The sequence below is a fragment of the Pipra filicauda genome, unplaced genomic scaffold, assembly GCF_003945595.2.
Source record: "Pipra filicauda isolate LSUMZ 115617 unplaced genomic scaffold, ASM394559v2 scaffold71_size5581439_pilon, whole genome shotgun sequence".
Classification (NCBI taxonomy): domain Eukaryota; kingdom Metazoa; phylum Chordata; class Aves; order Passeriformes; family Pipridae; genus Pipra; species Pipra filicauda.
Window position 1 is genome coordinate 2,391,478 of NW_024104887.1, and position 13,039 is coordinate 2,404,516.

General features: G+C 54.1%; 1 protein-coding gene and 1 long non-coding RNA gene across 3 annotated transcripts in view; both read left to right on the top strand.

The window, feature by feature from the left end:
• Positions 1–1,797: 1,797 nt before the first annotated feature.
• On the top strand, positions 1,798–3,918 carry LOC120324833. Its single transcript, XR_005566486.1, has 3 exons — positions 1,798–2,029; positions 3,371–3,467; positions 3,546–3,918. It is a non-coding gene; the product is annotated as an uncharacterized LOC120324833 (long non-coding RNA).
• Positions 3,919–12,193: 8,275 nt separating this feature from the next.
• Positions 12,194–13,039, top strand: part of ATP2A3 (ATPase sarcoplasmic/endoplasmic reticulum Ca2+ transporting 3) — a 49,463-nt gene continuing 48,617 nt past the window's right edge. Inside the window, exon 1 of one of the 2 annotated variants that reach the window (XM_027734348.2) lies at positions 12,194–12,396. In XM_027734348.2, the coding sequence (XP_027590149.1) occupies positions 12,279–12,396 (118 nt within the window). In that variant the 5' untranslated portion in view covers positions 12,194–12,278. The remainder of the gene's footprint in view (positions 12,397–13,039) is intronic. The other variant, XM_027734350.2, reaches the window with a different exon arrangement.

Below are 13,039 nucleotides of genomic sequence, written 5' to 3' on the forward strand. Positions count from 1 at the left end.
TCCCAGCTGGAGCAGTCTCGTCAGAGGCCCTGTGCTCTCCCTTGCATGGGAGATCAGCAGGTAATCAGGTGGAAATTAATCTTCCTGGCAAGGAGGGTGCAGCACCTCTGGGAGCTCTGTGCCCCCCTGAGGGGTTTCAGAGCTGGTGGTCACAGAATCACAGATTCACAGAATCGTTCAGGTTGAAAAAGCCCTCTGAGATCGAGTCCAACCGTTCCCCCAGCGCTGCCAAGCTCACCACTTATGTCCCCAAGTGCCACATCCACCCAGCTTTTTAATCCCTCCAGGAATGGGGACTCCACCACTGCCCTGGGCAGTCTGTACCAGTGCCTGAACACTCCTTCTGGGAAGAAACTTTCCTTAAAATCCAACCTAAACCTCCCCTACTGCTACTTGAGACTGTTTCCTCTTGTCCTGTCCTTTGTTCCCCAGGAGCAGAGCCCAACCCTCCCCGGCTCCCCCCTCCTGTCAGGGAGAGAAGGTCCCCCCTGAGCCTCCTTTTCTCCAGGCTGAGCCCCCCCAGCTCCCTCAGCTGCTCCTCAGTAGAACTGTGTTCCAGACCCTTCCTCAGCTCCATTCCCTTCTCTGGACACACAGAGCCACTGGCCACAGAGCTTTTAAAAGAAAAATCCTATTTTTGAGTGGAGTGAATGTGTTGCCCACAATTCCCCCTGCAAAACAGGGACTGGGAGAGGAGACAAGCCTGGGGCAGACAATGGCAAAGCCACTGTCCTGTGTCCTCACTGCTTCCAGGGCAGCAAAGCTGAGATGGGGTCACTGCTGCTGGACCGTTTGCCTCATGCCATGTGTTGGCCATGTGGTGGGAGACAGTGGGGTGATGTGGAAGGGTTTAATGGGGCTCCAACCCTCACTGATGCCCTGACTTTGTGCTTGGTCTGGCATTGAGAGAGAGTTTTAGGGGTAAATAAGGATGTCTGGTGTTTTACAAATACCAATTTCTGGTAGGTTTGTGCATTGAGGTTGAGATGTTTCCATGAGTTCAGAGCTTGGGGCTGGGGCACAGCACACCTGGGTCATGGGGTCACTTGGGGCTTCCCAAACCCCAGCAGACACGTGCTTTGATGTCCTGGAGACCTACAGGAGCCAAAAGCATTATTGATAACTGAGCTCTGAGCCATTTAAAGAAGCATTTGAAGCACTGAGAGGACTCAGCCTTGGAGAAGTTACTCATCTTCCTCTTCATCTGAAATAACACCACTCCTGGTGGCCGTCCTTCCCCAGCACCACCCTGCGCTCCCAGCCTGGCCAGGCAGCCTGGGGCCAAAAATCCTAGCAACAATGACATTGTTTTCTATATTTGCATCACTTAGGGCTGAGCAGAAGCGATGACACACCGTGGAGCTGGCAGTGGAGCCAGCACTGATGCCATCTGCAGAGAGCCGCCTCCTCACCGGCTTCGGTTACATTCTCTCAGCGGTTTGGTTTGTGCTGCCCCAGGGCTGGGCTTCAGCGTGCTCGTGGTGGGCACCACAGAGCCCAGGGTGGCCCCAAACTGGGGGATGCTCTTTGCATCTCACCAAGCTTGGGCGCAGGGATGTCACATCTCCCTGGGAGCACACTGTGTGCACAGGCTCCTTCCAGACATCCCGCCCTTCCCAGGAGCAGTTCCAGCAGCAAATGTTCCTGTGATTTTTTTTTTTAATTCTTTTTTTTTTTTTTTTAAATCTTTTTATCACAGGCTGCTTTTGATGTAGGAGACAAGGGCTCAGCTCTGCTCCATCTTCAGAGAGATGCAGCTCGGTGGCTTGCAAACCCTCTTAGTCTTTGTGCACCTGTGGGTGCTCGTGTTTTAAATGTTGATTTGGCTCTTTGTATTTTACTTAAAGTGCACTTGGGGACTCATGAGCTTGTGTGATCGGGTTGGCTGAGGGGAGAGAGCTTCTGGCTTCACAGGGAGGCTGGAAAACAGGCACGTGTCATTTCACAGAGTGGGATGGAGGAAGCCAAATCCTGCAGTCACCTCCCACCAGTCCCAGGAGATACCCTGCATCGTCCTTCCTCCAGAGCTGTGAGTTTGGCCCTTGGAGCAATGAATTTATGTTGGTTTTGTTTTTGGTTTTTTTTTTTTTTTTTTAAATGAATGATGGATTCTAAATATACGAATTCTGGGTTTTGTGTTTGGAGAGCACTTGTGCATGTCTGCAGCTCGAAACTTGGAGTGTAAAAATAACGTAAGAGCCAAGATTGCTGTGAGAGACTCCAGGAGAAGAGGCAGGCACGCCACACACCTACTCCCATGAAACCACTCACCCCCCACACAGGGGACATTGTGCAGCCCCAAAAAGGTTGTGGGGGCTGCATGTGCCGTGGGGATCCTGCACCGGTGGCTGTGGGAAAGGGGACAGCAATGGCAAAAACCAGCTGGGAGGGGGAATGAACCAGGAGGGGGGTCGGCTCTGTTAAACCACCGGGGTTGTGCTCAGCAGCTGCAACACCATTGGCAAAAGGAGAGCCTGAAAATCACTGACTGCTCCTTGCTGGAGTGGAAGGGGAGCTGGGCCAGACAAGGGGGAATTTCCTTACCTTGTACTTAGCACATGGTGAAGACTTGCAGATACTAAAACTAATCCCTGAAGCCAAGCCCATCCTGGCCCTCAGGGCCCTGGAGCAGGCAGCCCTGAGTCAAGGCAGCCCCAAAGGAGCCCATTTTCCTTTGACAGCACTTTTCTCATTCCTCAGTGCGGTGGTCCCCATGCTGGTCATGCCATTGGCTTGCTTTTCCTCTTTGCAGGTTTGCCCAGCAATGAGAAAAGTGACTTTGGGAAATGGGTTATCCCAAGGGGCTCCTCTTTTTCCCTTGAGCTGTGGGGTTTATTTTCCTCCCGAGCCCAGCACAGTGATGGGTTGATGGGGCAGCATTTCCCATGGCCACTTGCTGGAAGCAGAGGCCATCCCTGGTCCAGTGACATTCTAAACACCGTTGGGATTGGCTTTCCCACCCCACCAGGTCCGTGCCCAGCAGCGGAACCGCTCAGCATCCTCAGATTTGGGGTTGAGCAGGAACAGCGGCATCCCAGGGCAAAGGAGAAGGTTTCCTCGACAGCGGGTGTTTCTGCCACCTGGGCTGAGTGTGGGAGAGTCCTGCTGGCTCTGTGTTCGTTGGCAGTGGCTGTTGTGCCCCACGAGCACTGGGCTCAGTTATCGCTGCCAGTGTTTCACAAGAGGGTCCTTTTTCCGCTCCCTCGGCAGGGGCAGGAGCCAGGAGAAGCCTCCATGTCCGTGCCAGGGCTGAGTCACCCCGGTCGTGAGGAAAGGGGTGTGTGTGGGGGGGGGAAGGGGGGGGAGGGAATTAAACAGTCAATCATGCTTTCAGCAAGCCTGAAATCATCTGTGATATTTTTATTTTCAGATTCCCGGCCTCGATTTTTGTGGGAAGGTTGTTCCCGACGTCCCGACCGCAGTGACGCCACGCCAAGGGCAGCCCCGGCGCGCCGGTGCTGGGGGCGGTGAGTGAAGCCTGGCTCCGTCCCATCCGTCCCAGAGCTCCCCTCATCCCCACCCCACCAACTGGGGGCACATTTCAGAAGCCAATTTGCTTTGCAGCCCCTTGATCGCCCAGGGGAAGGAAAGCGCCTTTTCCACCCGGCCGCCGGCTCTTCCCTTTCATCCATGAACAGATCCAGGGGCTGCAGCACCTGAGAGCCCCCCAGGAGCCACCTGCCATGGCAGGGAATGGTGTGCAGATGAGGACTGTTGTTTGGGAAAGCCTGGGAATGGAAGGAGCCTGCTGGGATGGAGCAGCACAGAAGCCCCTGAGCTTGGGTGAGGAGATCAGAGCAAGCTGTGCCTTTATAAAAAAAAATACATAAAATACATAAAGCAATAAAAGTGGTTGGCTCTTGGTTGGAGAAGGATGAGATGTGGCATTTCCCCTTAGAGAATCTGTGGCTGACCTATTCCTGGAAGTGTTCAAGGCCAGGTTGGATGGGGCTTGGAACAACCTGGGATAGTGGAAGGTGTCCCTGCCCATGGCAGGGGGTGGAATGAGCTGAGCTTTTAGGTCCCTTCCAAACCAAACTATTCCATGATTCTAAGATTTCAGGAATGTGTTTTCTCCCAAACCCTGAAAGAGGAGAATTTTGAAAAGGTTGCTTTTTTCTGGGTTGTTTTCTTTATCTTTACCTCCTTAGTCTCTGGTTTCTGGCCCCAGGCACAGCCTGAACCCGCTTGGCCCAGGCCCAGCAAGAACAACTAAAGCAGCTTGATTTGGAGGGATGCTCAGGCACCCTGTCTGAGCTGGGAAACCGTCACCAACTCCTCAGGCTGGGGGAAAAAAAGGCAAAAACTGGTGGGGAAAAAAGCTTTACATCTCCCACAGAGGCCTTTGGTGTGAACAGCCATCAGCGATTCCGGGCTCGGAATCCAAACCGAAACCAACCGAGCAATCGCACACGTTCCTCCCTTGTGGAGCCAAGAGCTGTTCCTATCAGGGTATATATATTTGCTCTCTGATTAATATAGGAGTTTTTTGTTGGGTTTGTTGTTTTTTTGTTTTTTTTTTTTCCCCAGGGAAGAGAAATGGAGAAGCCGACAGCAGCACGTGAAGTATTTGGCAAACAATTTCTTTTGTGTTGGGCGTAGGTAGCGCTCGATGTATTTGCGAGCTATTTATAGCCCGATACTTTTATATCTCCCTCCACATAATGTTGCCACTTTTTTTGCAGCCTACCTGCAAAACAGAGCCACCCTCCGAAGCTGCAAAGACAGTCATTACACCGACTGACAGCCCGTTCTCCAAAGCTTTTTTTTTTTTTGGTGCAAAACCTCTTTGTGTTTTCCAGGGAATGGCTGGGCCACTGGGATGTGGTTGCACCCAGAGGAATAAGGTGTCCTGGAGCTGTAGGTGTGTGTTTGGTAACTCGTGGCAAATTTTTGGGTGGTTTAGAGATTTTCTTGGTGCCGGCGTCAAAATGGAGTGGTGGTGGCTTGGCTTCTCCCCCCAAGACAAAAAAGCACAGTAAAAATTTTGGGAAAGGGATCTACAATAAGTAAACCCTTTCAGTTTGGCCCCTCCAATTCAAACCATGCTGTGGTTCTATGATTTTTATTGGTTTGGATTCCTCCATTTGTTATCTAGAGCTAAATGTATCTCTTTAAAGGGAAAAAAAAAAAATCCCTTTTTTTTCTTTCAGTAGTGTTGGAACACTTTTGTGCCTGGTTGCAATTTTTTTTGGCTAAAAACACACCCGTGTTTTCCCAGTTCTCAAGCCTGAACTGTCCACCCCGGAGCTGCACAGGAACGTGCTGGGTTACCTTTTTTTTGGTTGTTTTTTTTTTTTTCTCTCGAGGGCTTCCCTGCCTCAAAGCAGAGGGTTAGTGGAGGTTTATCTGGGTTTCCTTTGTTCAGTGCTCACAAAAGACAAAGAGGAAGGAAACCCTCCATGGCCCGGCCTGATGCTCAGTTAAAAATAGCAGGGCTGGGGCTCCCAGACTGCCCCGAGGTCACTTCCCTGAGCCCCATCACTGCAGACGTGCCACAGATGGCCCATTTTGGCACATTTCTGGTGGTTTGGAGACAGGGAAGAGCCCGGAGGAAGGGGGGGGTGCTCATGGCCCTGCACAGCTTTGCTCAGGGCTGCACATGTGGTTTATTTTCTGTTCTGGTGACAACGTCCAGGGTCCCCTCCAAGAGGTCAGGATGTGACAGCTCTGCTGGGATCTCCACAGCTGGAGAGATGAAGCTGCAACATCCTGACTCCCTTCCTCCACCGCAGGGCAGTGCACAGGGCCCAGCCACCCAGTGCCTTTTAATTTTTTTTTTAATTTATTTTGAAAATTTTTTTAGCACTGTAACATTTTTTAATTTTTATTTTAAAATTTTTATATTCTAACTTTGCTCTTTGAAAAGTTTTTAAGCTTTCTTTTTAAATTAAGTATTTTTAAATTCTATTTATTTATTTGTTTATTTATTTGTGTGTGTTTGGTTTTTTTTTATTTGTCCCTGTGCAGCTCAGCTGCTGCCTGAGATCAGGGCACCCCCCAGGTCTCCACAGTGTGACCTTGGTGACTTGCAGGGGGAGATGGTGCAGGGCAGGGCACCAGCTCCAGTCCTGCCTTCAGCAACGGCTCAGTGTGGGCAGCCAATCTCCTAGGAAACTGTGGGAAGGACTCATGCAGACAGAACATTTCCCCCCCCCCCCCAGTTTCCCCTTTTCCCACCCTTCAGACCTGGGAATCAGCCTCAAAAAGAGATGACATGGTAAAAACCAGCTCCAGTGAATTATCCCACACGGCGTGTCGGGTGCTGATGTCCCCTTGGATTCCAAAGAGGCTGCTCAACACTGGGATGGGAATCCTGCTCCTGGTCCCACAGCACCCACCCCTCCACCGGCCCAAGGTGCAGGAGGGAGGAGGGATGAAGCTGCTTTGCACCACTGGTTTCATCTCCACCTCCCGTGGGCATTTTTGGCTTCAAAGCCCTGGTGATGTTTGTCCTCTGTCAAGGGAGGTGAGCAGCTGGAGAGGGCCGGTGCCTGGAGCTGTGATATCCTGCAATTCCTGCTTGGTAGGAGACAGGAAAGGGGCTGTGGATGTGAAAGAGAGAGGCAAACCCTGGTCATGCTGGTCCAGCACCGAGTGTGCCACCAGCCCTTCCCCTCCCCTTGGTGAACATCACATCTCCATGGAGAGCCGGAATCATTCCTTCTGCCTCATTAAAACCAGACGTTTTCCATTTGGGGCTTGTGCTTTTGCTGGAGGGAAACATGGAGTGAAATTTTGCCTGCAGTGAGAGGGCTGAATTAACTACCTCAAACATCAGCCCAGCCCCAGGTACGTGTAGGACTCTGTCTGGAGCCTCCTGTTGTGTTGTTTGTTTTCGCTGTTTCCTAAACTCCAGCAAAATCCCCAGAATGACATGCCACAAAGGCAGGGGGTTTTTTTTCCAGCAGGCATTTTGCATCAGGGAAAATCCCATCTGAGTGTCAGAGCGAGTGTCACGGTGTTCCCTCTTTGATGGATATTAATGTATTTTCCTGCCTTTGAAAGGGATTGGAATATAGTTTAAAAAAAATAATAATGGGCCAATATAGGTCTGGATTCATAAACAGAGGCTCCTAACTGTGCTGCTGGGGGAAAATGCTGGGGAGTTTGGAAATACCATCTTGGATCTTTGCTCGAATGCAGTTTGGGCAGCCATTCCAGATGTTGCACTCAGGAAAGCCCCATTTCCAGCTTGGTTGTGGACAGAGCTGTGGAAGGAAAGGCAGCCTCAAAACATGTGCTCCACAGCTGCTGCTGTAAATGTCTGGCATGGGGAATCCTGATTTTTTTGCAGCCATTTGCAGTGGGAGCAGAGCTGGAAAACGGGGCAACTGCCCTGTGCATCCACCACCTCCCACAGAAAAGCCTTGTCCAGAGAGACCATTCCTCCTCGTTTTCCCTAGAGGTAACATCCTGCCTGCCTCGAAATCCTCTGCTGGCCACGTGTTCCCAGGATCTCCATCTCTCTGCATTCATGGCTCCAGGTGGGCTCTGCAGCTTTGCAGCCCTGTGCTGCAAATCTTCACCCCCTGCATCCCGGTGGGATGCATGGCAGGGCTGGAGCTTCCCTGCCACCCGCATTTATGCTTTGAGAAGCCAAATCCCGATGGTAAACACACTCCTACACCACCTGGAGGTGCCCAGGGCAGCACAGGATGCACAGCCAAGGGTATATATTTCCAGGAAGGATGGAAACACCGGAGCTCTGGCCCTGAGCTTTGTGGCAGTGAGGATTGATGTTTGAGCCCTCGGGGAGCAGGACTGACCTGCAGCTGCTGAAAGTCCCGGCTGGGGGATTAGAAATAAACCCCTAAGTCTGGCTCCAAAAGGTCAGCTGGTGTGTAACATTTAGAAGAGCCTCAAAGTGTTATTTCACGAGTATTATTTTTTATTTCTCCCCAGGAAAGGCAAATATCTAAGCTGCCGTGGGAAAACAAAACAAAACAAAAAACAAACAAAAAAAGCCATTCCTGAGTCTCCCCTGTGGATGGGGATTTGCTGCCTGTGAACCGGGGTGTGCAGTGAGAGGAAGCCTGGCAGCGGCGTGGCAAATGGCAGTGGCACTGTCACCTCTAATTGATTAATGCCCTCGTGTGTGAGAGCCTCGGGGCCAGGGGAGGGTGTTGGAGCAGGACACGGGGCAGCTGCACATCACCCGCGTTGATTTAGGAAGGTGAGAGCTGTTGACAGAAGAGATTTGCACCTCCTGGTGCGGCATTAGCCGCTCCGTTCGGGGTGGTTAACCCTGAATTTGCTCTCCTTGTGCTCACAGCTCCTCTCCTGGGCGCCACCACCGCGGGTGTGCAGCCGTGGTGAGCTCAGGGGGTGGCAGAGATCCCCAAATCGGTGTAAAATGCACATCCGAGGGCTGGCTCCTGCATCCCTCACCCGCTCCTAACTCCCTCCTGAGATAAAGTTGACCTGAGCGAGGAGGGCAGATACGGACCCTAAACCACGTTGCCGCAGAAACAACGAGGATTAAATAGTTGACTGAAAGCCCTGTAGGTTTTTTCCCACCCTTGAAGCCCTAATTGCCGCTGACAGTCCCTAAACCCGTGGTCTGCCCGCGCCGCGTTATCCATCGGTACTTCGCGTGCCGGAGCCGAGCCGGAGCCTGGGGCTGGTTACCAGCACACAGCCTTGCTCTCTCAGCCTTTCCAGCAAACATAATTTTTTCCCCACTCCGAGGAACGAAGTGGAGACAAAAGATTAATCTTCCATGGACTGTAAAATCCTTGGGGTGAGGAGCGTGGCGTCGGTTCAGCGTCTCTGGCAGCCTCTCTGCTGACTCCGACAGACTCTGGGGCGGCTCCAGCCATCCCTCGCCCCCAGCCCGGGAGCGCAGCAGCGCAAATTTACAGCTTATGGGAGAATTATTCCCAATTTCCTTTCGTAGAAACAAGGTCAAAATCAAAACTGGCTGTGGACTTCCCTGCCTCGTACAGCGCTCACTCAGCGCTGGCTGGGTCCTGCTGTTCCTCCTGCACCGCAGCCACGGCTAAAAAACCTCCTCAGCAGCCTGGGAGGTGTTAAACTCGCTCCTTTCTTCTTTTTATGGCCTCTTAAGCTCGTCTACCTCCAAAAATTATTACCGTGGGGAAAGCCAAGATAAATAAGGAGGTTCGTCCTTTGCTTCGGGGTTGACCTGCTATAGAAGGGAATCCCCCAAACTCGGGGGGCTGCCAGGGATGGAGCCCCACTACCCCCCAGCTTGCTCCAGTGTTTGCAGAACCTTCGCTTGCAATATTGAAGGTGTTTTCACTCCAGTCCATTTTCCCTCACTGACTAATGTACAGCTCCCAGTCACTAATGGTTTTCACTGATTGCTTAATTATAGGTGGGGTGAATGGTGCTGCCTGTTACCAGGGCTGCCAGATGTTCCCTTTGTAACTGTTCTCCATTGCTCCCAACTTTGTCAAACTTTAACCTTTGGAGCTGCTAGAGTGGCTGCTTTGAGGGCAGTTCCCAAGTTTGGGGGATGATCTGTTGCATCAGGTCCTCCGTACCCCTTGTTGAGAGCACATTATGTTTTAATATTATCAGATCACAGCAATTCTCTCCAGGCACCTGGTGGAAATCTCTCTCATGAGGACAGGCTGAGGGAGCTGGGCCCGTTCAGCCTCAAGAGAGAAGAGTATCTGAAGGGGGGATGCCAAGAAGATGGAGCCAGTCTCAGTGGTGCCAAGCAATAGGACAAGAGGCAATGACAGAAGCTGATGCCCAGGAAGTTCTGCCTGAACATGAGGAAGAACTTTCCTGTGCAGTGACCGACCACTGAACAGAGACAAGAGAGGGTGTAGAGTCTCCCTCACTGGAGATATTCCAGAACCATCTGGACACACTCCTGTGCCATGTGCTCTGGATGACCCTGCTTGAGCAGGGAGGCTGGACCAGATGACCCTCTGTGGTCCCTTTCAACCTGAACCATTCTGGGGTTCAGTGGATGGCTCAGCCCTGCGGCCCAGGGAGCCCTGGGGCAGACCCTGGCTGAGGGCAGCACTATTGCCCGGGGGCTCAGCAGCAGAAACACCACTTTTGCCCCCAAAATGCTCATGAGAGGCAGACGAATACAACGACAGAACTTGAAGAGAGGCGGGACCACAGGGCTGGGAGCTGTGCTTCCTGCAGGAGGGCCTGGGCTGCAGCTCCAGAGCACCCCTGTGCCTCCCACGCCGTCAGCTGCGGTGAACCGAAGAAAGAATGAGTTTATCAAATTAAAAAAAAAAATGAACCTGCACTTCCTTCAGGACCTCTGCTCCTTGTGGGAGCTGCAAAACACTTTCTATAAATGAATCTACATGGCAATAAACAAGCCAGAGCTCCTCCCCGAGATGTCTGCTGTCACTTCCTCGTGCTCGCCGCTGCCTCCGGGTTCTGCTTTGGGGACGTTTCCGTAGAACTTGGGTTTCTCACCCCCCCAAGCTGTCTCGCCTCCCCCCTCTCAGCTGGAGAGCAGTGCCAGTCACCATCAGCCACAGGCTTCTTCAGTAACAGTGGGAAAACTGGAAGTACCTGAAAAGTCAGAAGTTGGTGTTCAGATGGGGACTGTCTTTGGGAGCAGGTTTGAGCTGGGTCACGGAAAAACGGCTGGATGAGGAGCCGGGTTAGGTGCACCATGTGGAAAAGTCCTGCAGATGTGGGTGGTGGTGGTGGTTACCCTCGGCTGTGTTGTACAGGGGATTGTTGGTGCAACTCTCCTTCTCCAGATCAGGGTAACTCCTCACGGTGCTGCTGCACGGGGGAGCTGCTAGAAACAGTCATTGTGCTTCTAGGAAACAGTGAATTAAGTAACCTGTTGCAATAAGTGTTGCAAAAGATGATGTAAAGCCCTTGTGTGGTGTAATAGGGCAGCAAGAGGGGTCGAGGCCAGTCCTGCTGTGTTGAATCCTTGCAAAAACACGAGTGCCTCCAGAATGAGCCCCTTCCTTGAATACAGATGTTCTGCCTTCTGCATGGGGATGAGAAGCACTAAGCAGTGAGAGGCGTGAAGTCCCAGGATGTCCAAGACATGCACAGTGAGGCTGGTGGTGCTCAGCTTTTACCCCACATGAGGTGCTTTGGTTCCTTCCTCCATCTCCCTGCAGGGACATTTTACATTTCATGTTTCCAAAGCCAAAGGCAGCCCAGCACAGCTGCCTCTCTCCAGACTCGGGGCATTGATGGGAACAGTGTTGCTGGTTTTCACAGGTGTCAGGCAGGGATTTGTAATTCCAGGGCTCCTGCTGTCATCATACAGTGCCCCTGATCCCACCAAGGTCCATGAACATGGAACTGCTCTGCTTCCAGCAGGGTGGGATGAGCGGGGATGGGGCATGCTCATCCCCAGCTGGAAGTGGGGTGATGGAGGGGACCCAGAGAGCATCACTCTCTGGCCCCCTTAAGCCCCCCAGCTGAGCTGCACCCACACACCTTTCCCACCTCCTTCTATTGCTCCTAATATTATTTATATTATTTTTGTGATGGAAACATTACCTCTTTTCTTAACAGCTATTTCCTCTGGACTGTTTCCACTGCCCACAAACCTGCCTGCTTCTCAGCCTGCAAATCTGCTGGAACTCCAACAGGCTGAGAGAGCTGGGGTTGTTCAGCCTGGAGAGGGGAAGACTCTGGGGAGACCTCAGAGCCCCTTCCAGTGCCTAAAGGGGCTCCAAGAGAGCTGGAGAGGGACTTTGGACAAGAGCCTGGAGTGACAGGACAAGGAGGATGGCTTTAAACTGAAGGAGGGGAGATTTAGATTAGATACGAGGAAGAAATTCTCCCCTGTGAGGGTGGGGAGGCCCTGGCGCAGGTTGCCCAGAGCAGCTGTGGCTACCCCATCCCTGGAAGTGTCCCAGGCCAGGTTGGACGGGGTTGGAGCAGCCTGGGCTAGTGGAAGGGGGATGGAACCAGATGAGCTTTAATGTCCCTTCCAGACCTTGTCAGAGGGGACGGTGCCGCATCCCAAGGGTCCCGGCTCTGCCCCGCACCGCGGTCCCGGTCGTGCCGGGGGGGCGGCGCTGGGCGCGGGGCCCCGGGGGAGGCGGGGATGGGGCGGGGCGGTACCGGGGGAGGCGGGGCGGTACCGGGGGAGGCGGGGCGGTACCGGGGGAGGCGGGGCGGTACCGGGGGAGGCGGGGCGGTACCGGGGGAGGCGGGGATGGGGCGGGGTGGTACCGGGGGAGGCGGGCCCGCGCCGGGCGGGCGGAGAGGTGCCGAGGCGGTGCCGAGGCAGCGCCGTGCGAGCGGCGCTCCGTGTGCCTCGGTGCGCCCCCGGCCAGCACCGCCCGGGCCGGGGCATGGAGGCGGCCCACAGCCTCCCGGTGCTCGACGTGCTCCGCCGCTTCGGGGTCAGCGAGAGCTGCGGGCTCAGCCCCGAGCAGGTCCGCCGCCACCGCGAGAAGTACGGCCCCAATGGTCAGTGCGGAGGGACGGGAGCGCGGGGGGATGCGGGATGGGGCAGGGCTAGCGGGACACCGGCATCTCCAACGGGACTCCGGCATCCCGGCTGGAACCCTCCGTCGGGATCATCCCCGCCCATACCGGCACTGGGACCCTCCCCGCCGCGACCGGGATCGGGATGTGTTCGGGAGCCTCCCCGCCAACACCGGGAAGGTCCGGGGTGCTGTCCTGGGTCCCCCCCGGCGTGTCCCCCCACCCTGCCCCGGGCGTGCGGAGGATCGGTGGGGATGTGCCGCGGGACACCTGTTGATTAGGGCAATATTTGTTGGCTTTAATCAAAGGCTAATTACTGCGGGTACGGGCGGCCCGGGGCGCCGGCAATTAGAGCGGGGTGTTAATTCCGCTGGCGGAGTGTCTGAAGGCGGGGAGGGACAGCGCTATGTCGCCAGGAAGGAGAGGGGGAAGGTCCCATTGCCTGTGCGTGACAGAGGGAAACCCCGAAAGCGGGGTGACGGGTGTTGTAGTGGGGGAACCCCGCTCTCGGCTCGCCGCGGCTCTGCACGGGCTGCGGGTACTGCTGTGGAAGAGGAAGGGGGGCGGAGGTGCGTGGGGTGACAGGCCATGTGCTGGCCTGGCTGCGTGTCACACTGACCCGGGG